The 23,601-nt window shown below is 54.8% G+C and overlaps 1 protein-coding gene across 2 annotated transcripts in view; it reads right to left on the bottom strand.

The window, feature by feature from the left end:
* The window catches only part of Mdga1 (MAM domain containing glycosylphosphatidylinositol anchor 1), a 52,008-nt gene extending 30,818 nt beyond the window's left edge, over positions 1-21,190 (bottom strand). For both annotated transcript variants that reach the window (XM_038343397.1, XM_038343398.1), the window contains exon 1: positions 21,124-21,190. In XM_038343397.1, the coding sequence (XP_038199325.1) occupies positions 21,124-21,190 (67 nt within the window). The remainder of the gene's footprint in view (positions 1-21,123) is intronic.
* Positions 21,191-23,601: the final 2,411 nt, after the last annotated feature.

Here is a 23,601-nt window from a genome sequence, read left to right as displayed (position 1 = left end):
CTCACGGAGACCATAGCCGGGATTCGAACCCAGGCTTGCTACCTTGCAACTCCATTTACTCTCCTGTGGAATTCCCCACCATTTTGTTTCCCCAGGAGGCCACCAGCTGTGACTGAAAGTCTGCCTAGAGTCATAGAGGAACTTTTGTGAGCTGGGGATCTGGGTCACACCTTGGGTCTCCCCATACCCTCAACACCATAAGAAAGCCATTTATTCTGCAGTGTTCTACAGAGTGTGCCATCTCAGATGGTGACATATCATTTCAGATAGGATCTTATTTGTTGCCTTAATGAGTCTATCGTGGCTCAGCAAGGCTACCTAAGCCTCACAAACTGCTCTGGTCTGGAAGCCATTGCTGGGTGCCCAGCACAGTGCTAAGGACTGAGCTCAGGACTCCAGCTCTGGTCAGGTCACGTGGGCAGCATCCTTCACTGCCATCCCTCCCTTCCCGAGACCCCTCGTGCCCTCCCATCTCTGGGCACGAGCATGTTTATTGATCCTTTTATGCACGTAATGTAAACAGACACTTAATAACTTAGAGTGAAATTAACAGTACTGAGATAGTAACAAGCTTTTCTCCCTTAATTAGCTGCTCAGAGGATGGTGACCGATGGCTTAGGAGGAGGCTTCCTGGGGCAGGTGACAGCCAGCCCTCCCGAACCATCTTTACCAGGATTGACTCGCTGAGCCCCTCCTGTGGCCCATGGGTTATCAGACATGGGCATCCCAGAAAGTTGGGTCCTGTCCTCCTTGCTCTCTGAAATGAGACCGGTCTAGCTTCATATATCTGAGATCTCCACATGCTGCCATAACCCTGCCCTCTGTGCATTGTTAGCCAGGGGCAACCCAGACTTTCTGGGGACCTGCCTAGACTAGCGGTACCTCCAGTTTCACACTGGGGAAACCAGTTTGAAACAATCTCACTTCTCCCTGCCTATCTCCTCTCTCCTCACCCCAGTGCAAGCCATCTTCAGAGAAATTCTAGCAGACTTTTGGCCTGTTCACCCCTGGTCATCTCTCCCAGACCAGTCACCCCAAGGCCACGTTCATTGCTCTTCATCCTTCCTCTCTTTCTGTACTCCCAAGCCTTCCTAGGGCATAGACAATCACCTTTGAATTTTCCACTTATGTGTTGATTGGTTCTGTAACATTTCTCGAGCCTCCAAAATGAGTGATCTCTGCCCTCAGAGCCAGGATGCAGAGCCTCATAGACAGAGAGCTTCTTCTGTGAGGAGCCTCAGGGCTCCTCAGCTCTGACTATGGTAAAATTTGTTCTCCACCCCAAGGCCTTTTGTGCTGATCAAAACCAAACCCACAGGATGGAAGGAATAGCTCGGTCAGTGAAGCACTTGCCTTGCAAGCACAATGACCTGAGTTCCACCCCCGCCATCCCAGGAAAAAGCCAGAGCATGGTGGTGAGTGCTGAGAAGGGAGAGGCGGGCAGGTCCCTGGGGCTTGGCTTGCTGGCCATGCAGCCTAGCCAGCTCAGTGAGTCACTGCCCAGTGAGAGAACTCTGTCTCAGTCTATCGAGGTGGATGTCTCCTGAGGAACAACACCCAAAGTTGACCTCTGGCCTCCATACACATGCGTCTGCATATACATTATGCAGTCACATGCACGCACTAATAATAAAATAACAAATAATAAATGAATAGTAAATAATCAATGACCAATCCCACACCCAGCTAACCTCCCCCTTCCACGACAAGGATCCTTGGCCTCTAAGTGAAAGGCGCTGCCGCTGTGCCGAGCAAGGCACGGGTCCGTAGCTAAGGATGAGAAGGCTGCCGTCTCCCCACCACCACCAAGCCCTACTTCTCCATCAGCAGCTGCACAGCGTGTTGGCAGAGCTGGAAGCTTCTGGAAGAGGCTAGTCCTCTTATGAACCCCATCTTTCTGAAAGTGGTGGCCAGTGTGTCTGTGCCCCGGCCATCACCACATCTGTGCCTCATTGGGGGTGGGCCAGGCGAGGCTCACATTGCCAGTCAGCGGCCATCGAGGCTGCGTGTCTGTTCATGGGGCTCCGGGGAAGCCTCACTAGGCCACTGGGGAAGACCTCTAAATGAGAACCTGCAGGTTTCTCTAGGTGCGGGATGCCAGTCTGAATTTGAGGAGGACAAAGAATAGCGGTCACCAGCACAGGGCAGTCACTCAGGGAAGAGAAAGCAGGAAAGCCCCAACCCCAGGCAGGAGCCGAGTCCTGGGCTCTATAAAATGGGTCTGAGGGACAGAGACAGAACCCCACTGTCATGTGACCTTGGGAAAGTTAACCTCTGAGCCTCAGTTTCTTCATCTGCAGGATGGGAAAATCACTGCTCCCCATATACTCCACTGCTCAACTGCCTCTTGAGGATTGGGCATTGGGCACCAAGCACAGGGATTGGTGCCTGGTAGGCACTCAGTTCTGCTCCATTTCCGGTTGGCAATAGAGCCCAGGATTCTCTGGGAAACAGTCCCCAAGTTCTGCAACAGGAGTAAAAAAAGAAAAAAAAACTGAATGTGGAACACTTTAGCAGGATACAAAAACCAGAGCAGCAAAGGAGGCTGCGTCTGTCACCAATGAAAGAACTCCTGCTAGAGGGGAACTGAGGCTTTTGCCTATTGGCCTGGCTCAGGGATTTAGGACCATGTTCATTGGTTCACTAATTCAATAACCCAACTTGGGTCCTCATCGTCTAGACCCAACATGCTCCCCAATTCTCACGGTTCCCTCAGCCCTGGCCTCATTCAGTAGCCCAGAGTCTAATTATAATCCAGGCCCCCATCATTATACATATACAGATCTACCCTCGGGTGTCTCATGGGACAGGTTTCCTGTCCCAACTGTGACAATAACTGCTGTGTGACTTGAAGCAAATCTTATATACTCTCATTTGAAGCCTCAGCTTTTCTGACTATAAAATGGGCTGGCTATCAACAGTGAGTATTAAACATGTAAGGATGGGGTGTCCCAGACTCAGCATTGGACACCGGATAGACATTCTAGGACGGCCGGAGGGAGCAGAACAAACCAGACCCGCACTGCAGGCCTGGCTATTCCAGTGTGGCTCCTCACATCCCCCTGAATGCTGCTGTACCCATAAGCCTGGGACACAGGTCCTAGGAGTCAGGCCTTTCCTACTGTACCACATCCATTCCCATCCTAGAAGGTGGAGCTTGGGTCAGGCCCTGGCCAGGAACAGACAAAGCAGCACCGTGTTGAAGCCAGAGAGCCCTGAAGACTTTGACCCCAAAGCCCAGAATTATGAGGGGTTAATGGGGCTCCATCTGAGCTCACGGATCCAATACCCAACCCCAAAGCTCAGGGCTCCCATGGGCTTCTGTGGGTGTCTGAGATCCTGAGCCCTTGGACAGAAGGTGATGGTGACAGCTGGGTGGGAATACTTTCCATCGAATTTGCTGGGAGTGGACGCTGAGGGAAGGCTCCGCGTGAGCTCTTGGCTTGACTAAACCCCACAAAATAATATCAGGCTCACAGTGCTGCGCTAAGTGCAACATCTAACAAAGTGCGGTGTAAACTGCAAAGCCCGTGCAGATCTTCAGGTGCCGAGAGGTCCAGACACGGCCTCGGGGTGTGCTAAGTCAGAGATTAAAAAGCATGAGACGATACATCTACAGAACCAGGGCAGACAAACATACGAAAGTGATAAGAACGGCATAGCCAGGTCATGCACGACGAACCCATCCAACTGCCCCTGTGCCAGAAGCTAGAAGGTGATCTCACTTTGGGGAAGAGGCTTCTGAAGAACCTATTGCAAAGGGGAAAAGGACCTGCATGAGGGTATTCACCGTGGCGTTCGTTCTTCAAGAGAAAGGCAAATTGGCACCTGCCCCGGAGCTGGCTCCAGAGAAACGGTGACCCAAGCCCGGCCCATCAATGCAGAGGGTGCTACTGCCCATTAAAGTGGCAGGTCTGAGAGCTCTGTCAATAGGGAGAGACGTGTGTGGGAGATAAAGTCAGCAGAGAGCCTGGAAGGAAGGACTGTTTACCGCTATGTAAAAATGTATCGACAGGTATGGGCAGAGAGCTCGGATGAACGGTTAATGTTTGATGGGCACAGGGGCCGGCTGCTTCCTGTGAAGTTGTTTAAGTGGCTGATAATAACAATAACAACACTGAAAGCAAAATCAATCATGCAGCCTGGGAGCTGGCAGGGCCCCAACTCCTAGGATGGAAGAAAGAGAGGAGAAGAAGGGAGGATGCAGGTCTGGGGATGCTTTTCCCCTATCCCAGGTTGCTGTTAGTCCACAGTGGAACTCCCACTCTTGGGATGCTCTGAGCCAGCTGTAGGAAGGAACTATAGCCAGGCTTCCGGAGCCTCCCTGAGACTGTCTGCATGCGACATCACCGGTGTGTTCCTGCAGGCCAGGATGTCACCCTGGCCCCATGGGTGGGTTCACACCCAGGTTACAGTGACTCACACCACTGCAGCCCCTGGCCTCTGGAGTCAGCATCCCCACAAGTGGGACACAGTCTCCTGGTGATCACTGTCCATCAGGAAGCTGGGAGTCATCGGAGACCTCGCCTTCTCCCTCCCTCATCCCACACACAACCCGCCAGTGAGCCTCGCCAGCTGTCTCCCGGAGCTTGCCTCCTGTCTGCCACCCTGTACTCGGTCCCTATTACCAGTTCCTGCCTGCATGGTTAAAGCAGCCTCCTGACAGGTCTGCCCAGCCTCATCCCTCACCCCTTAGCCCCCTAGCCTGCACCACAGCAGCAGAAGCGATCTTTAACAACACCCTCTTTTCCTCTGCTCACCCCATTCCTGACTCACTCAAACCAGACCAATACTTTCAACAACCGGCTGGAGTAGTTGCTTTCTTCCCAGCTGTGACCAAACACCTGATGAGAAACGCTTTATTCTGGCTCACAGTCCATTTTGGTGGGGGTGTCATGGGAGTGGGAGCATGAGGCAGCTGGTCACGTGACGCCCACAGTCAGAGCAGAGAGAGGTACATGCTTTCTTCTTTTCATTCGTTCTGGGTTCCAGCCCCTGTTAGTCCTGCCTGTCTTCAGGCAGGCGCTTGGGTAAACCTTTCTGGAAAGATCTTCACTGACATACCCAAGAGGCATGTCTCCTAGGTGACACTGAAGATCAGCCTCCAGGCCTGCCCTGCCCTCTGCTCCCTCCACCTCACATTCTACAGCCCTCCTCCTGAGCCCAGCCATACCTTTTACCTCACAACTTCTGACAGACCACTGCTCTGCTGGGGTAGGCATCCCCAACGCTCCAGAGCTCTCTCTAGCACCTCCTTCCAAGATGCTTCCCTGGGCACCCCACTTACAGTCCTATCCCTGCTCCGACTTGGTAGGATTATTTTTTTTTATAAAGCTCACCAGGGGTTGGGGAGATGACTCAGAATCTGAGAGTGCTTGATGATCTTGCAGAGGACCCAAGTTCAATTCCCAGCACCCACATCAGGTGGCTCACAACTGCCTGGAACTCCAGCTCCAAGGCATCTGACACCCTCTCCTAGCTTCCACAGATACCTACCTACAACTCACACACACACACACACACACACACACACACACACACACACACTATTTTAAGAGAAATAAAGTTCACCCAAACCCAGCTGTTTTTTTGTTGTTCTGTCTCTGTATCCCTTCAAAGCAAACATTGCTGGGGAAGGAACAGACGTTGAATATCTAAAAATCTAAAAGGACACACCACCTTTTTTCAAGAGTCAGTTCAAAAAAACTCAAAGACTGGGAATGTAGTCTCTTTAGCATCCAGTGTATTTGTAAATCAGGAGATGCAATACCTGCTCTTTCTTTAAGCATGTTCTTATTAGTTGTTGTTGGGTTCTTTTTTCCTCCTTCCATTACTGAAAAGTTTCTCTTCCTTTTTTTGGCTGTAAATGGCACAAACCATGGGATCCGATTATAATGCTATGCTTTGAACAACCTATAAATGACTGGGTGGGCGAGGGGCGAAGGCTTTGCTCCTGAGAGCTGAGCGCTCCACGGGGGAAGGCTGTAGATATGACATGGGAGGAGCTAGCTTTCAGGAAAGGAAGGCAAAGTGTGGCATTTACGGTGACACAGAGGTGGCCCGTGGGTCTGGACAAGGTGGAAGAACGGGAATACCATGGGTTATGTTTGGACAGGAGGATTGCAGCCAGAAGAACCCTCCCACCTTTTTCCCTTCCGGGGCCACAGCCTCAACCTCATCCTCTCCCTCCTTAATATCGTGTCACCTGCACACCAAGCAAGCTATGCCACTCTTGGTGGCATCGTGTGTGACTGTGGCTGCTTTCTGTGCTCTGTCTCAACATCTGTTATTAAACCTTCCTGGACCAGGTACTGGGCCGAGGACAGCTTAGCAGCACGCATCGATCTCCTCATAGGTGGGGAAACTGAGGCACAGGGGAACTAAAATCCTACCCAAGTTTTCACATGGCTCAGGCAGGTCTGGAACTCAGGATCCATTCCAGAAGGTTCTGCAGCTTCCCTTCAGCCCACACTGTCCCCCACACTGCCCTCCCCCGCCCCCAGCCAGAGAGACATCCTCCACCCGCTGTGGTATATTTAGTTACATGATGCTGAATTTAGACCCTGGTGGTGTCACCTGAGCCTGACAAGTCATGTGCAACAGCTGACCTCAGAGCTGCGAGCCGCTGACGCCTCAGTGTGAAGCGCTTCTCCTGTCATGCCCTCCCCGCCTTCCCCGGGCTCTGAAGGAGGGAAGTAAGCAGCGAAGGAGGGAGGGGGCCTCCATGCCTGTGGGGCCACTTGGTCAACTCTTTCCAGATGCCTCCTCTCTGGTTGCCATGGTACCACTCCTCAGAGGCCTGGGTCTGATGGGGACCTGTGCGTGGAGATTCCCTGACTAGGCCACCAGCTCTGACCAGGCCCAAAGTTGGAACCTGAGTCAGGAAGTTAGGAGCAGAGGAACCCTATGGTGATGGGTCCTCTTGAGCCATGGCTGTCCCCAACCAGTTGGCCATGGAGCCTGAGAAGACAGTTCCCCTCCTCCCTGTCCTCTATTGTCTACTGCTGGGCCCAGCTGGGGGCACTGTGGTCTTGCACCAGCCCAGCCTCCTTCCTGGCAAGGGTGTCCTGAGTGAGCGCACGCCTGGCACAGGGCCCGGTGCCTGGGAATGAGACTCTGGCGGGTGGCTTTGTGTTTTGTGAAAACCAAACCAACAACCAAGCCCGGCAGCCAAGCAAAGCCTGCCGGGAAGGCTGGCAGGCCTCCCTCCCAGCTCCCGACAGAGCCCCCCAGGAACTACGGGTGGCACCAGCTGCCGCCCTGGCTGGCACAGGAGACCCAGTGGACAAGGCCTGGGTCCAGCTCTGGCCTCCCAGCCTGACCCTCTTCTCCCTGGAATAAATTGGAATAGAAATGAGAGGGAATCGCTCTCCTCTGTTTGAACAAATTGCTATGGATCCCTCCCTGTCTCAGGTCAGGGCTCGCGATGGGGGATATTTTCACTTGCCGACTGCTAATAGACTCAGGAGAAGCTGCCGGATCGATTGTGGCCGGGAAAATTAGCCATGAGCTCCGGGCCAGCCTTGGCCTGCCCCTGCCCCCCACTCCAGGCCTCTTGGTGGGGAGGAGAGGAGGCCTGCGCCCAGCAGGAACCAAAGCCAGGAATAGACAGATTGAACCCGGGATACTGGGGCTGAGTCTGGTGGCTGCCAGGAACCACAGTCTGCTGGAGGGCTCAGAATCCCTGCGGAGGTCCCCAGGGCACACCCCGGGGCACACATGCATTCATCTGTGTGCGCCACCAGTATGCGTGCTTGCACCTACTCATGCATGCCCACCAGATTTCCATGTGCCTGAGAGACAGATCAGAGGCGCCCGTGTAAGCAGCAAGGGCTGTCAGGGTCCACGGTGAGAAACATTTGCCAACCTCATGTTCGTCTCCAACAGAATAGGGAAGAGAGATGGCCAGCTCCTGTCCTGGCTCCCAGCGAACTCTCCACCTGCTCCCTCAGCTCCCCCAAAGTGAAAGGAAGGAAGTGAGCCACACCCACACGGGGGTGTTCCCATTAGGAGACCCAGGAACCAGAACCTCCTGGTCCCACCATGAGGCTAGCGCTAGGGACCACATAGTCTGTAGAAGCTAAGGGAAGGGAAGGTGGAGTTTGCTGTAGCCTCTGAATGTTCCAGGAGTGAGGTGGTTTGAAAAGTCACTCGCCTGCTGGCTATCCTGCCGTGTCAAGCATGCACACACATGCGCTCATACATGCACACACGCACTCTAACAAGCACGCGCGCACACACACACACACACACACACACACACACACACACACACACACACACACTTCAGGCCATCCATGTTAACCCAGGTCCCTCTGAGGACACAGAGAAAGGCCGCTGACTTACACTGGTCACCAGTTTCTGCTTCTGAGGGATAGAGTTAATAGCTCACCTCTCAGCCGTCAACCACTAACCTCTGTGCATTTGAGCCGGGTCTAGCCCTTTCTTTCACCCAGCAGGCGATCCCTAAATGCTAAATCCATCTATCTCAGGTCCCAGTTGTAAGCACCCCAAAAGGCCAGAGGTGTTCCTCTCTGGTCCCTGAAAAGCTTCTGTTGTTCAGGGCTGCAGGCAGCAACCTCAAGGGCACAGACAGAAAGAATTCCACACACCTCAAAACCCTGCCAGCAGGGCAAGTTGCTGGGCCCACCTACTTCAACCTTGACTTGGAATTCTTCAGAGCAAATATCCACTCATAGCCTTGCCCAAAGTACCCTGGAGAGCCCTCCTTCTCCTCACTACTCCCCTACCCTGTCTCCTTCAGGGACAAGCCCCGCCCCCACCTTCCAGAAGGATCCAGGGCAGTAGTCCTCTCACAGGAGAGGGCTAAGACCATCCGCAGATCAGGTATTCACATTACGATTCCTAACAGCAGCAAAGGCTCAGTTATGAAGTAGTAATGAAAAGAACTTTATGGCTGGGGTCACCACAACACGAGGAACTGTGTTAAAGGGTCGCAGCGTCAGGAAGGTTGAGGAGGTTGAGGCCTAGGGATTTGTGACTTTGTGAGTAGCTTGTTCTGGAGAGAGGCCTGAGCCTACGGCCCTGCAGCTCTGCAAATCAGGCTGGTTCCATCTACAAAGGAAGATGGGGTGGTACCTGCTGTCAGCCCCCTGTGTCCCTCTACCTTCTCAGTGGCCAGTGGCCATCCATCTAGCTCCTAGCTGCTAGCCCCTGCCGTCTTGTGGAGTCTGACACCACCCTGGCCACTACAGCCCATGTTCCTATGTGCCTGGTGGGCTCAGAGGGCAGAGTGAATAAGACCCACCATAGGGGAACAGCTTGGCCAATGAAAGCAGGAGTGGGTGTGTCCCCACCCCAGGAGCAGAGAGCCAGAGCTCTCCTGAAGGGCACAGAACTGGTTTAATCAGGTTCAAGGGGGAGGGAGTCCCTCATTTTCCTAGCTTACTTCTCTACTTCCCAACCCAGGCCACCTAAGACCACAGGTCCACGGGAGTTTTGATGATCTGATCTATGGTGTATGAGGAGGGGGTCCACTCCACCCCCTCCTCTGCCCCATGTCATGTCCGGGTTGTCGCCCTGCACCCCAAAGCACCATGACCTTAAACCAGAGTTCACACTCTGCCCAAAATCTCCCTCCCTTATCCTAAACAATGTCCCTGGATACTACCATACCTAAACCCACCTACCCATTAGTCCTGAGCCTCAGGGCCTGGGTTGTATTGCAGCCTCCAGGCCTCCCTTGCTAGAGGTGGCACTGTCCCCTGCTCTTGTGGGAAGTGTGACAAGACCAAAAGGGACTGAAAGCAAGCCCCCACACAAGGTCAGTGCCTCCCTGACACTTCATGAAGGGCCCTGGCATCCAACCCTCAAGCGTCTCCTCCTGTCTGGGGGACACTAAGGCTGTGGGAAATTTAGGACTGCGGCTCTAATGGGGTGGGGAGGGAAAGGAGCTTATCAATACCATAGTGACGTGCCTACGGTGACGTGGGACACTGAAAGAGATTTGACTTTGGAGTCCCTGTACATGTACGGCTTTTGACTTCAGCCCGGGCACATGACGGCTGTGTGGCCTTCACAAACCACTTGCCTTCCCTGGTCTCAAGTCTCTTCCTATGCGGAATCTCAGAGATCCCAATGGGCTGGGTCACATGAGACCAGAGTGGGGTGGCCGAGTCCTGCCCGCCACACTCTCTGGTGCTTCTGCAGCTGCCTTGTGGGGAACCAGGCCTCACTGGGGCAGGAAGCTAACCCGACCTTCCCTAAGGTCCCCTGTGTTTTAATGGAGCATTAAAACCAAACCCAAGGGACCAGGCCACTGGAATTCAGTTCCTTCCCATTCTGCCCTCCCGGGATTCCACTCAGAGACAGAAAAAGAAGCCTCCAGTGAAAGGAGAGAAGAGGCTCAGGGCCAAGGATTGATTCAAGTTCAGCATGGCAGACTCAACTCCAAGTCTCTCTGATGTCAGGCTATGCTCCAGTAAGTTGATATAAAGTCAGACAGTGAGAACTTCCCCAGATGAAGAGCCAAAAGAAAGACACAGCAGATTGTAGCAAGGCCTCCTGATCTCACAAGAGAGTGCGCTCCCCCAGGAAACCTGATCACCTCAGAAGAACTTCACATCCCATAGCCTTCAGGGTCTGAAAGCTAGGGGGCTGCTGCTCCCCAGACCACAGGCTGAAAGGAGACACCTGCTCTTGGAGATAGACTTCCTGGAGAGCCTCCAAGCCAGAGGAGAGGGCTGAGAGGGATCAGAGCCACAGGCAGGCAGGAGACCAGGCAAGACTCTCACAGGAATGTCTGGGTGACTCCAGGCAAGTCACATGCCCACTCTGGTCTCAGTCTTCTCCAAGGCCCCCACCCCACCTGAGCGAGGTTGGCAGAGGTGAAAGAGGGCCCAGTGTGGTGGCTCACAGCAGTCAGCCCTCCTCAGTCAGCAAGCAGCAGGTGGGGGAAAGACAATGGTTCCACGGGTGAGGTACTTGCTGCCCAGCTCCAGGGACTTGCCTCCTCTAGGCTCAAGTCTCCTCCTACACTGAATCTTGGAGATCCGCATCTGGGTCACAGGAGACCACAGGGGGACGGTTGAGTCCTGCCCTGCCATGCTCTGTTGGGACCCCTGCACTACTTGAAAAAGCCAGGCTTGGATGGGAAAGAGGGTTTACTGGTTAGGAGTACCGGCTGCCCTAGCAGAGGACCCAAGTTCAGTTCCCAACACCCACACCAGGCAACTCACAATCACCTGCAGCTCCAGCTCCGGGACATGTGATCCCCATTCCAGCTTCCAAAGGCACCTGTACTTGTGTGTATACACACACAGACACATAGTTAGAAAATTAAATCTTTTTAAAGAAAAAGATAAAGCCAGACATGGCCGTGGTCACAGTTATGGGGAGGCAGAGACGTGCAGGTCATCAGGACTTGCTGGCCAGTCAGTTTAGCCAGTCTCCAAGTGAGACCCTGTCTCAAAAGTTAAGGTGGAGGGCAGCTGAGGACACCTGAAATCAGTCTCTGATCTCCAATGCACATGAACCCCAAGATGGGACAGACAGCTGACTAAGAGGAGACTCACACCTAGCCTGTCACCTGTCCACCTCCAGTCCTGTTTTTTTGAATTTTAGGTTTTATTATGTGTGTGTGTGTGTACGGGTGTGTATGTGTGTCTATGTGTATGCACTTGTGTGTGTGTCTGTGTGTGTGTGCGCGTGCGTGTGTGTGCACGCACGTGTGTGCGCATGTGTGCGCGTGTGTGCACATGTGTGTGTGTGTGTGTGTGTGTGTGTGTGTGTACACTTATCCCAACGCAAGCTTGTGGAGGCCCAAGGGTAGCTTTCCAGAATCCATTCTCTCTGTTCTCTCATTCCATCACACGGGACCTGCAGATGGAACTCAAGTCTTCAGGCTTGGTGGCAAGTGCCTTTACCTGCTGAGCCATCTCGTTGCCCCCATGTGTGTCTGTCTGTGGAACTCCTGTACTTCTGTGGGCAAAAAGTGCCCCCCTCAGCTTCCCTTACAGTTAAAATGGCCAAGGAGCTCAAGCCTGCCCAATGTAAACAAAAGCCACCCAAGGGCTTCTGGGAATTCTTACAGGAAGGTGGTTGGGCCAAAATGTCAGATGTACTGATTTAACTGCTTGATGCAGCGTGGGCACGGGGAACTGTTGAAGTGTCCCGCGTTATCTTCTGTGCAGGCAAATCTGAGGACTATTGCTGAAGCGGGGCCCCAAGGTGAGAGGAGCCGGGAGGACCTCTGCACCTGAGGAGCCAGAGACGGAAGCCTCAGCGCATCACAGCCAGACCGGGTCCCTGGAGGACTGGAGGCTCCTCATGCTGCTTCAAGAATCAACTCAGCCAGGTGGTGGTGGCATATGCATTTAATCCCAGCAGAGGCAGAGGCAGAGGCAGGTGGATCTCTGTGAGTTCAATGCCAGCCTGGTCTACAAGAGCTATTTCCAGGACAGGCACCAAAGCTACAGAGAGGTTTCGAAAACACCAAAAACAAACAAACAAACAAACAAAAATCAACCCCCTGACCCTAAGAAAAACTAAGAAACAAACCAGCCAGGTAGCTCAATTACCCTTGGGGTAGTACAGGCAGACATGAAGCTTGGCACTGGGTGGCTTTGAGTTCAAATCCCGGATCTACCACCTACCTGCCAACTGTAGGACCTTGGTAAGCCACTCAGCCTGACCTTGGTTTGTCACTCAGCCTGACCCTCAGCCTTTGCCCTTGGAAAATGAGGGTTTGGGGGGGGGGAGATCCTTAGGGACATCCAGCACCCATCAACCTTTCAACCCTTGGCTGGTTTGGGATGAGGAGGCCCTGTGGTTAAAAGGAAGGATAAAGTGTGCTATCCCAATCCCCTGGCTGAGCCTTCTGTGAGAATCATGCCAGCAGAAAGGCTCCAGCTGGTGGCTTCAGGGATTATAAGTGACCTGCATTGAAGTCCCCAGGACCCAGCAGAGCTTGGCTGAAACTCAGCTTGGGCGGTGGCCTGGAAGCCTAGACAATGCCCTGGAGACATCCCAGGGAGAAGATGCAGTTCAGCCTTGCTTATTCTAACATGTCTACAACCGCTGTGTTGATCCAGCTAGCCTCTGAGTCAAAGCACCAATGTCGGGGCTTCCAGCCACAGCTTCCATCTGCGGGGCTCCTGCAGCGGAGGGTCCAGGCAGAGCGAGGTCTGCACTGTGGATAAGCTCCCGGATGGCTTTAATATGCCACCTCATGGCTTCCAAACCACCAGATAATCCTAGCATCTTGGCTGGCTCTGGGACTGGAAGGGAACCAAAGAGAGCTTGGGATAGCCTCTCCCAAGCTACAAGGTCACCCATTCCAAAGCCCCAACATCTACCAGAAATAGACAAGCGGGACTCAGGTTAGAGCCACAGCCACTTCAGGCCTCCGAGGTCTCGCAAATTTCTCAAATGTGCAGCCACTGCTTCAACACCGCCCCATGCAGCACACACTGACTTCCCTGTCTGATGCCCCCGCTCTGCTCCCACAAGTCCCTGTAGTTCACCTCAGAGCTGGCAAAATACTCACATCACCTTGAGGGTTTCCTGTGACCCCAGCCCCTTCCAGACAGGGAAACTGAGGCTCTCCTTAAAGAGAGTGTATTGCCCTTGCTAAGCCAAGAACAACCCATGTTCCTCCAGAGTCTCCGTCACTGTCATGAGGGCTCTGCTAGAAACACGGCTGAATCTGCATTTTCCCCAAGAGACTTTCTGGGAGAGCTGGGGAGCCCCCATCCCTCAGTGGACCCTGAAGCACCTCCTCTTCTCCCTTACACAGCACCTCCAGTCCTGCCCACAACTATGTCCCTGGCTTCCAGGTCCCCATCTCTTCTCAAGCCACCTCTGACATTCCCTCCCTAATGACATCTGCTTTGTCTCCCCTCTCTCCTCTCTCTAGATATGGGACCCTGGCCTCAGCCCAGTGCCCCCCACAGACACATACCTGAATAAAGTCAACCTTAAAACCACACTCAATGACTGGGCCGTGGTGGCACACGCCTTTAATCTCAGCACTCGGGAAGCAGAGGCAGGTGGATCTCCGTGAGTTCAAGGCCAGCCTGGTCTACAAGAGCTAGTTCCAGGACAGGCTCCAAAGCTACAGAAAAACCCTATCTCGAAAACCAAAACAAGACAAAACAAAAACCAACAACAACAAAAATGCAGCTCAGTTGGTAGAGTCCTTGTCTCGCTTGCATGAAGCCCTGAGTTCAGTCCCCAGCATAAATTCGGCATGGGATACAATTGTAACCCCAGTACTCCCAGTCCTGGGAAGGTAAAGGTAAGAAAAGCAAAAGTTCAAGGTCATTCTTGGCTACGTAGCCAGCCCGTCTCAAAATAAAACCTCCAGTCCTTAAGCTATTTGTCGAGGCCTTTGTTTGCCTGTCTGCCCTGACAGAAGACTGGCCCAGGACAGCGCCTTCCCAGGCTTCATTCTGGGGCAGGAGCAAGCAGCAGTTCAGAAGCCCAGGCCCTAACCCTCTCCACTCTCCTGCCCCAAATCTGTCTAATCAACAGCATTTTATTCTGCCTCTTCCCACTGTGAGCCCGTTCCCCAACTGCCAACTGCAGGCCATTGTCAGCTTTTGTCCCCAAGGGATCTCTTTCCCTGCCCTGCTCTGGATTTCAGGATAGAGTTCTGCAGTCTCTAAACTCCCCAGCTTTGCTTCCTTCAAGAGACTCCGTGAGAAAACTGCCCACTGTGCTCCTCATATGCTCAAAACCCGATCCCCCTTAGACTCAGAAGTCCTTACACAGCCCTCAATATGCCTGTCCTCACCCACGGTCAGACCTGGTCTGCACTGTCTCCATTTATTCTTTCCCCACAGTGGACTCATAACAAGCCAGGTCCATCCTTACGACAGGGCCATTGCACCACCTAGTCCCCTGCCTGGCTACTTCCTGTAGACATCCATGAGCTCTCTGCCTCGGGGGCACCTCCACAGGGAAGCCCCCAATCCCAACCACCATGCATGAACTGACCCACAGTCTCTCTACTCAGTCCCCTGGTCCACACAACCCTCCTGTCAGTGAGAGGCAGTCTCTTCATGCTCTCCTATCTGCAGCTGTCTCTCCCTCCACAGCCCTGTAAATCTTAGGAGAAACAAGAGCTGACCCCCCTCCCCAATCCTGCTCCACAGTCAGTTCCTCCCGCCCCTTCTCCCAGCAGCTGAGCCAGGCCAAGCCTCTGCACCCTGCAAGAGTTCCAGAAAGTCCCTCCACGCTGCCCCCTCAAAACCACTAAACACCACGGCGTCCCCAGCCCATCATTCCGACATGGCCTCCATCACAGGCTTTGCAATCCACATCTCTGGGCCCTATCCAGGGGCTGCAACTTCATCTCTCTCAACCTCTTGGCTTCCTCAAGGGTGAAATGGGCTGCGGAGTCTATCTCTCCAGGAGGCTTGCTGTAAGCTAGAGACAGCAATGCATATTCATGATCTCGGACACTATTATTATTCCTTGGCGTTTCCAGTCCTCACAGCCTTGACTTCCTTTCAACCAATGCCTGACCAACTGGGGTCTTCAGCTCTATGCCCTCTGCCAGGGACAGCCTCGCAGGCCTGGTTGTTGATGACCATGGCTCTTCCAATCTCTGTCCTCCCAAGCCCTAGGAGGTGACTTTTCCAGCCTCAAGTTGGCTTTGCCACGAGGGATTTATTGAATCTTTGTGGAACCATTTCCTCATTCCTCTGACTCACGTCAAGCAGCCCCATGATGCCCAGAACCAGATCTTCCCGAGGAAAGACTCGGTAGGCACCACAGAAAACCATCTCTCATTGTCCTTGTTCTCTACCCAGAAGACTGTGCTACTCACGCTGGGGTCCCCCTCCTCACCAACAATGCCACACTAAGAAGGTCACCTATGTCCTTGGAACCTCGGTTCAATGGCGAAGATAGGCACCCCATGGACTGCCTTCTCAGAATATCATTGGAAATAAAGGCACCGCCAGACCAAAGACTTGGCAGGGCACGGGGTACCCCCATGTTTGTGAGAGACTCTCAACTTCACCAAGGATGTTCCCTGAACAGGGGTCACCCTCCTATATACTAAAAGATGTAGAGAGAACCATACCCAGTGCATAGACACTGAATCTTACCTGCTTTTTAAAAAAATTTATTTTATGGTTTTTATGCACATTAATGCTTTGGCCATGGGTGCTGTGTCCCCTAGAACTGGAATTACAGACAGGTGTGAGCTGCCATATGGGTGGGAATTGAGTCTGGGTCCAATGAGCCATACCTCCAGCCCCTGAATCACACTTTCTCATACTTTCATGTATACTTTGGTTGTTTTGCATGCGTTATCTAGTCTTAGGAAAAAGGAAGAATCCATTGTAAAGAAAGAAATAAAGAGAGAGAAAGAGAGAGAGAGAGAGTCATTCCTCTGAGCTAAGTGTTGCTCTTGCCCGCCTCCTGCATCAGCTATTAAATGTCATGTGGGCCTTTAGTTTTGTGACAGGGGAAAAGACAATGCTGGCCAGGGACCGTACCTAGGTTTGCAAAGAGGCAATTGTGCAGAGGTGTCAGACTCCTCCCCACACACAGCTCCCTGGAGTCAGAGCCCCACAGGCTCCGCTGAGCCCCCTCAAAGTCTCAGCTGACCTAGAGAAGAATTGAGTTATCTTGGAAAGGCAGAAAGTGTGACTTTATCTATGGTGGGTGCCCTTGGATTCTGAGGCAGGTATGTGAGAGTTGGAGAGAGAGCCCCCTTCCTGCCACCTCAGGCTGGAGGGTCAGAACAAGTCTGAGGTAGGGCGAGGAGGCAAGCACTGGGAAGACACGATGTGGTGGCCAAGCCCGCCCCCTGCTGGCAATGTCTGGAAGAGCAGCAGCAGTTTAACACCGCAGGGCCCAAAGGGATTACATGCCCCACCTCTCCGACACACAGGCACCAAGGACCTACTCAGATTGGGGTGTCTGGGCAGGGAGAAGGTGAAGTGGAACCATTGCTAGACTGAGAAACTCTATTCCATCTCTAGTCTCCCAAACTTTCCTAGGTGGGGTTCCTTCTGGTCCAATCTTCCTGAACCCAGTCACAGGAAGAGGCGTCAAGGTTGCCGTGGGTAACAGGTTGAGAGGGAGGAATCCTCCATATCCTACCTGGGCCTTATACTACTCCCAGGTCCCTCCGTGCCTCCCGGGCAACCAGGAGAAGCCAGCCTTGCTTCCACGGCCTGATTTCCACTCCCACCCCGGTATTGATCTTCTACATCATTCACTGGCCGGGCCTTGGCGACTGTGATTAGCTCCCTCTCCCTCCCCACGGAGCTCCCCGCCCATCCCTCCATGTTCCAGCAAAGCAAAACTAATACGGGGCTCTAAATGAGGCTTTTCCACCCGGCCTCAGCAGCTCAGAGCCAGACCTGGCCAATTATATGTAGGCCCCTCAGACAATCCCAGCCTGCCCCTCAAGGATGCTTACAATCCCTTCCAATCTAGCTTCCGGACCCCAGAACTTCACCCATGTATAAGGCCCGAATGCCCAGCCTGCAGGCTAGAAAGGAACATCTGCCTAAAGCGGGACTCTGTGTGGAGCCCCCAGGCAGGCTTGGGGGGTTGTCAAAGGCAGCACAGTTAAAATAGCCTGGATTTGTAGACACAAGACAATCTTTCCCTCGGGCAATGTCTATAACCGAGAAGGAAAAAGGAAAAAGGAACGAAAGTAGGCGGGGACCTTCTTGGGGATTTAGGGGAACCTGAGCCTGCTGCTGAGTCTGGATGCTTCTTCGGGGAAAGACCCTACACAGACAGCCACTTTCAGTGCAGGGGTGTGGACCTCAGAGGGAAAAGTCCCAAGCACTCCCACCCACATCAACACTCAGAAGCCCCACCCTGGGAAACTCGCCTCCCGAAATCCCTTCCCCACACTCCTCCCCCCTCCGAGGAAAAGGGGAGCTGACTTGGTGATAATTCTGTGAGCGATGTTGCTCTTGTCAAATTATTCAACATCTGTCTTCATGTTCCCACAAAAATTAGCATAGGATAGTAGTTTCTGATGACACCTTTGGTGAAATATTTTGACTTCCCCCAGTACGTGGCAAACAACCTGTCTTAAGGAGAATGTCACTTCCCACTCCTGCATATTAAATAATCCAGGGGTTTGTTGTGTGTGTGTGTGTTTTGTTTTTTTTTTGTTGTTGTTGTTTAGTTTTGGTTTTTTGGTTTTTTTTGTAAGGAGCTGAATCCTCCTCACCGGCTCCTGCCTGGAAGTCTGACTGCTTTAAAACAGGGGACAAGAAGCCAGGACAGAAGATGGGAAGCCTTCATAGAGCACGCCACCCCTCCTTCACCTACCTACTGTCTTTGTCACAGAACTAGACCTCTGGGGCCAGCCTCACACACACACACACACACACACTGGCCTGGCAGAAAATAGATTACAGGATCTACTCTGTAAACAACAAACTGGGCTAGAGATTGAGAATCAGGGAAGGAGGAGGCCCTGCTCCAAATGGACCATCTGGTCCCACACACGGCCGCTGTAGCATCTGTGGCCCCAAAGAAGAGCAAAGCCACCTGGTCAGACTGAGAGGGCCTTCCCAGTCCTGCTGCTGATGGCAGGCTTTAGAGCTGGAGGGTGGACCCAGCAGGATGCAGGGCTTAGGGCTCTGATCAGCTCTCTCCTACTAGGATGAACTGACCCTCGCCCACCCCAAAGGCCGCCATCCTGTCCCTCCTTCTTCCCTTGCCTTCACCCTCCTTATGAGACTACCCCTCCATCAGTAGCCTGGGGCGGAATGACAGCAGCAGCTGAAGTCTATCCCCGCACATACTGACATACAGCCTCCCTCCTGGATGCTAGCGAAACCCAGCACTTCAGTCTCTTCTCTATAGGATTACAAGCCTAGGGCCCCATGGCTCTCTGAGCAGAAACCTTCAACTAAAGCCCTCTGTCTTGGTGAGTGACAAGCTCTGGGGACACCTGAGAATGTCATAAAGTATTTTCAACCTGCAGCTCTTCATCCACTCGACAAGCCTCGTCAGAGTTCCTACAGGACGTCAGGTAGCATGCTAGGGCTGGATGCTGCGGTGGATGGCCAGGGGGGACGTCTCTATCCCTGTATACCACCACACTCCCACTCATTTGCTTCATTTGTTTTGGGGTGCAGAGGAATGGGTGGGGCAGAACAAACCCTAGCTCTCCACCCTACTTCTCAGTCCAGTCCCAACCCTGTTGAGGTGTCACCTGTGCTTGTAACATCACAAGGGACAGTGTCCCTCAGCTCCTGTTTCCCTCACTTCCTATCCACCACCAAGAAGATTTTCCACACAGCAATCTCCCTGCAGCCCGGCCTTCCCTGGAGCCAGGCTCTCCAAGAGCAGGTGCAAAGAATGCCGGAGAAAAGCCAAGGACCCGGTGGACCCACCCTGCTTTTATTTGTAACAAGAGCAGCTGGAACCTGGGCATGTAAGAGCTGAAAGAAACTGAAGAAAGGAGAAGGGGACAGAGGAGGGGAGGCACAGAGGGTCTACAGAGACCGTGGCTCTTGTCCCCTAACCTCTGTCCTCATTGTCCGGGTTCCTGCGTGGTGCCAGAGGGGTTTCCTTACATGTACATTGGGCCGCCCCAGTGAGGGAAGACGGGAGAAACCCAAACCACACAGCCATGAGATGGGGTCATCAGACCAATCCAAGAGCTGGTGGTAGACAGAGATCTCAGGAGGGTGTATGAGCAAGTTGCAACAGCCTCTGTGGGGTACTCCCTTAAAGGTAGCCGTGGCTAAACAGCTGGTATCTTTGGTGATCCTGGAGAAAGAACTCTGAGGCCTCTGGTATCTTCCTGTCCTAGAGGGAGGACCTATTTCACACCCTCTGCCCTGTACATACAACCCAGCCTCGCAGCATCCCTCCTCCTGCCTACTTTGTCTGGCCTATGCCAGGGGCCAGACAGTAAGAGACACACAAACTAATTAAGAAAAGGAGTTTGGCTGGAAGCCTGGGCTGGCCTCACCAGGGAATTAAGCCCAAGCCAGCTAGCTTTCCAGATACCTACTTCCCAGGATGCTCCTTTCCCTTGCCAGGCACAGGCAGAGACACGGGACCTAAAGCTAATAGCTGGGGACATGGGCTCTGCCACCCAAACAGTACAAGTCCAACTCCTTCCACTCTCAGAGAGAATAAATAGATTCTCGACCCCAGAGAAAGAGGGAGAATACTGCCTACCATGGTCACACATCATTAAAAAGTAACTATAAAGCCCACCCTGCTGTCAGGAGAAGGCAAAGTCAGAACTATAGGCTCTGGGGACCAACTCTTTGTGCTGTGCACGTCGGCAGGACCACCCTGGGTAGTATTGAACCAAGGAGCCTTTGCTGAGAAAACCCCGCGGCATGAAGTGGAGAAAATGTGGCCAGAATACTCCTTGGCGCAACGGAGCGTGGCTTGGGGATGCGGGAGTGGAGATGCGTGGAGGGAGGCAGAGTTTAGACACGTAGCCGGATGGGTGCAAGCCCCGTGTTTGCGTTTCCTGAGGACGGTGGCTGAATGTGTCTGTGTGTGCAAGCCGGCATAAGGAAGCTGGGGCTGGGGTTCTGAGGTTGGGAACCAGGGACAGGAAGAGCTGACTCGGGAGAGATCTCTGAAAAGGGATGCCGTGAACCCTAGGCGCCAAGGTTAGGTGATGTCCATCATCGGCTCAGACCGATACCAAGCTAGAAGAGGCAGCCGAGCCGTGGCTACTGCCGAGAATGCGAGCCAGCGGCCCGGCCGCGGTGCTGGCGAGCATCTCGCCCGCCAGCCGCACACAACTCCGGATTGCTTGCTTCCATTCGGGAGGCTGAGCCAGGGGAGGAAAAAGATTCGGTGGAAATCGCTGCCCCAGTCCAGAGCTTGGGCTCTTCCCGGGTCTCCTGATCCCACTGGATTCTCCCAATACTTCCAGATCACTCCAACCCCTGGCAAGATTTCGGAAAGTCGAGACCTCACCCCGGCACCCCCAGTTTCATGCCATACCCTAGGACCCGCTCCTGGGCTCGGGAGCAGACTACTAGGTCTCCTGGCGCCCAGGCGAGGGCGGGGACGCGGTCATCCACTCCAGAGTGCAAGCCCAGGGCTCCACCAAGGCCCAGCAGCGCGCACTTTGAGCAAGATCTTGCAAAGTTTCCGCGCGGCTCCGCCAGGGTGGAGCTGGACGAGGGCTCTTACCGTAGACTCCTTGTCCCCGACAGTGGAAGGGGATCAGCGCCAGAAGTAGAAGGCAGGTCACCTCCATCTTCACGGCCAGTGCTTCATCCCCGCGAGGCGGCGCAGCCTGAGAGGCAGCGGGGGGCGCATCCGCCGGGGCACCGCGATGCCCTCTGCCTTCCCTCCTTTTCCCTGAGACGCGACAGAGAGCGAGACGACCGACAGCAGGAGTCCGAGCAGGAGGCTATTGGCTCTGTCTTTTTCCCACAGGGAGGCTGCCCGGGTGGGGTCGCTGGGGGCGCTGGCCCAGACCGTGGTGCCTCTGTGCACCAGGCGCAGCAGTCAGCTCCCTAGCCCAGAAAGCTCGGCCACCTAGTAGCCTTGAGTCCCCAGGACTGTCTGCCGAGGGTGCTGAGCGCAGGGGACCTCTCTGCTGCGGTGGCCGAGCTCCAATCCAACAGGCCACCGATGCCTGACAAACTTGTCGTTCCCCGCCCAGGGGACACCCCACCGTGGAGCCCGGCCGGGAGGTTAATCCGCTGGCTCCGGTTCTGCAGTGGGTGCGGAGGGCTTGGCAGCACGACCCAAGGGATCGGGGCTAGGCGCCCTTCTCGGAGGCGAGGTCTTCCCGGGTCCCGGTCCTGTCGAGCACGGGAGCAGCGAGGACTGAATTCGGCCGCCGAGCGAGCGCTCCCGGTCCCCGGGTCCACGAAGTTGGCGGAGCCGCTGCCGAGGAATCCGGGGGAGGCGATCGCGTCCCAGAGCCCCCGCGGGATTCCGGAGAATGATTCCAAAGCAAGAGGGACCGCAGCCAGCAGGGAAAGGAGGAAAGTTTGAGTCCTTTGAAAATAATTCGCGCTCTTGCGGAGGCCGGGGCAGCAGCTCGGGAGCCGCCAGCCGCCTCCTGTCTCCGCGGTCCGCTCCCGCCGTCTGGCCGCAGCCGTGGCGCTCCCGGGCTCCGCGATCTCGGGAGAGCGGGGCTGCGCCGCGCCCCAAGTTGGGTGTCCCCGCCCCCCTCCCGGAGGCCTGGGCCCGAGGGGGCCCCAGCGGGCGGGGCCGGGCCGGGCTCCCGGGCACGGCGGCCACTCGGGCTCCGGGGCCGCGGGAGCGCTCCGCTCGCTCGGCAACTTGGGCTTCGCTGTGCTGCTTTCTGGTCCCTCCGAGCTTTTCATTCCGCGCTTCCTCCACCTCCCCACCACCACCACCCCGCCTCCCTCTCTCCCTCCTCCCTTTCTCCCTCCTCCCATCTCCGCGATCGGTCTCTCGCTCTCCCACCCTTTGTCGCTCGCTCTCCTGTTTGATTCCCCTCCAGTTAAAAAAAGGAGCCAATTAAAGGCAGCCCAGCTCGCCTGGCCCAGCCTCTGTCCAATTTCCTTGCTTCCCCCAGGACCAATTAGAGAAAACAAAACAGGGCTGGGGGAAGCAGCCTCTCTCTCTCTCTCTCTCTCTCTCTCTCTCTCTCTCTCTCTCTCTCTCTCTCTCTCTCTCTCTCTCTCTCTCTCTCTCTCTCTCCTCTCCTCTCCTCTCCTCTCCTCCTCTCCTCTCCTCCCTTCCATCCCTCTCTCTCGCTATCTCCGCCTCCCCCACCACCAGCCCCCTGGCAGAAAAATGTCAGAAAGCAGCAATGGATCCATCTATCCCGAGGACAGTAGCGGGAACGTGGGTTCGGCGCGGGCTCCGCAGCCGCGCACTCGCACACGCTCTCCGCCCGCCCTTGCACAGCCCAAGCTGGCAAGCCTGGGCCGGGTGCAAACAAACGGTCGCTGCACGCTCGCGGGCCAGTCACTGGCGGCTGGTTGCGGGGACCCAAGCCTGCAGGGCACTGGACACTTAGGAATGTTTTGTACTTTGGAGAAGGCGAGACTGGAGCCTAGAATCAGAGAGAAAGGCCGAGATGTCTGCTTCTCCTAGACCAGTGCTGGCGCGAGAACCGGTTGCCTGCTGTCGCTCTGCAGGGATGTTGGCTCGGTTTGGGAATCCCGCCACCTCCACCACCACCCGCCCCTGGCAGAGCCCCGGCCCCTTTCCAAGCCTCCTCGGCCTCTCCCCGTGTCGGCGCCGAGCCACTGCAAGAGCCACTGAGGAGGAGGACGCGCTTGCTGCTCCTGTCCTAGCCCCGGCCCACAGGTTGCCAACAGGTTTGCCAGCAAGACCCCAATGCCGCTCCACGGGGACACCAAGTGTCCCCTTCAGCCTGCTTCTCTGGCACCCTGCCTTCCCGTGGGACCTCAGGCGTGACCCAGTGCCTCTGGGGTACACGCCCTTTCCGTAGCCACGCCGGGGCCTTAGTACAGCACTCGCGGTCTCCCCAACCCGGCCCTCCCCAAAGACGTAGTTCCTTCCAGAAGCCCTTGGGGAGGGGCGTGGGCTGGGGAGCGAGGCGCGCGACCTCTCGGGCGCCTCCAATCGCATCCCCCTACCCGGGTCCTGCTAATCTCACCTGCTCCACCTGTCGCCGTTATTTATCTCGGCGTGAGCGCGGGGATTGTCCTAGAGCGG

This window comes from Arvicola amphibius, chromosome 9 (genome assembly GCF_903992535.2).
Source record: "Arvicola amphibius chromosome 9, mArvAmp1.2, whole genome shotgun sequence".
Lineage (NCBI taxonomy): Eukaryota > Metazoa > Chordata > Mammalia > Rodentia > Cricetidae > Arvicola > Arvicola amphibius.
The sequence above is the reverse complement of the archived record's forward strand: the minus strand, read 5'-3'. Positions and strand labels throughout refer to the sequence as shown.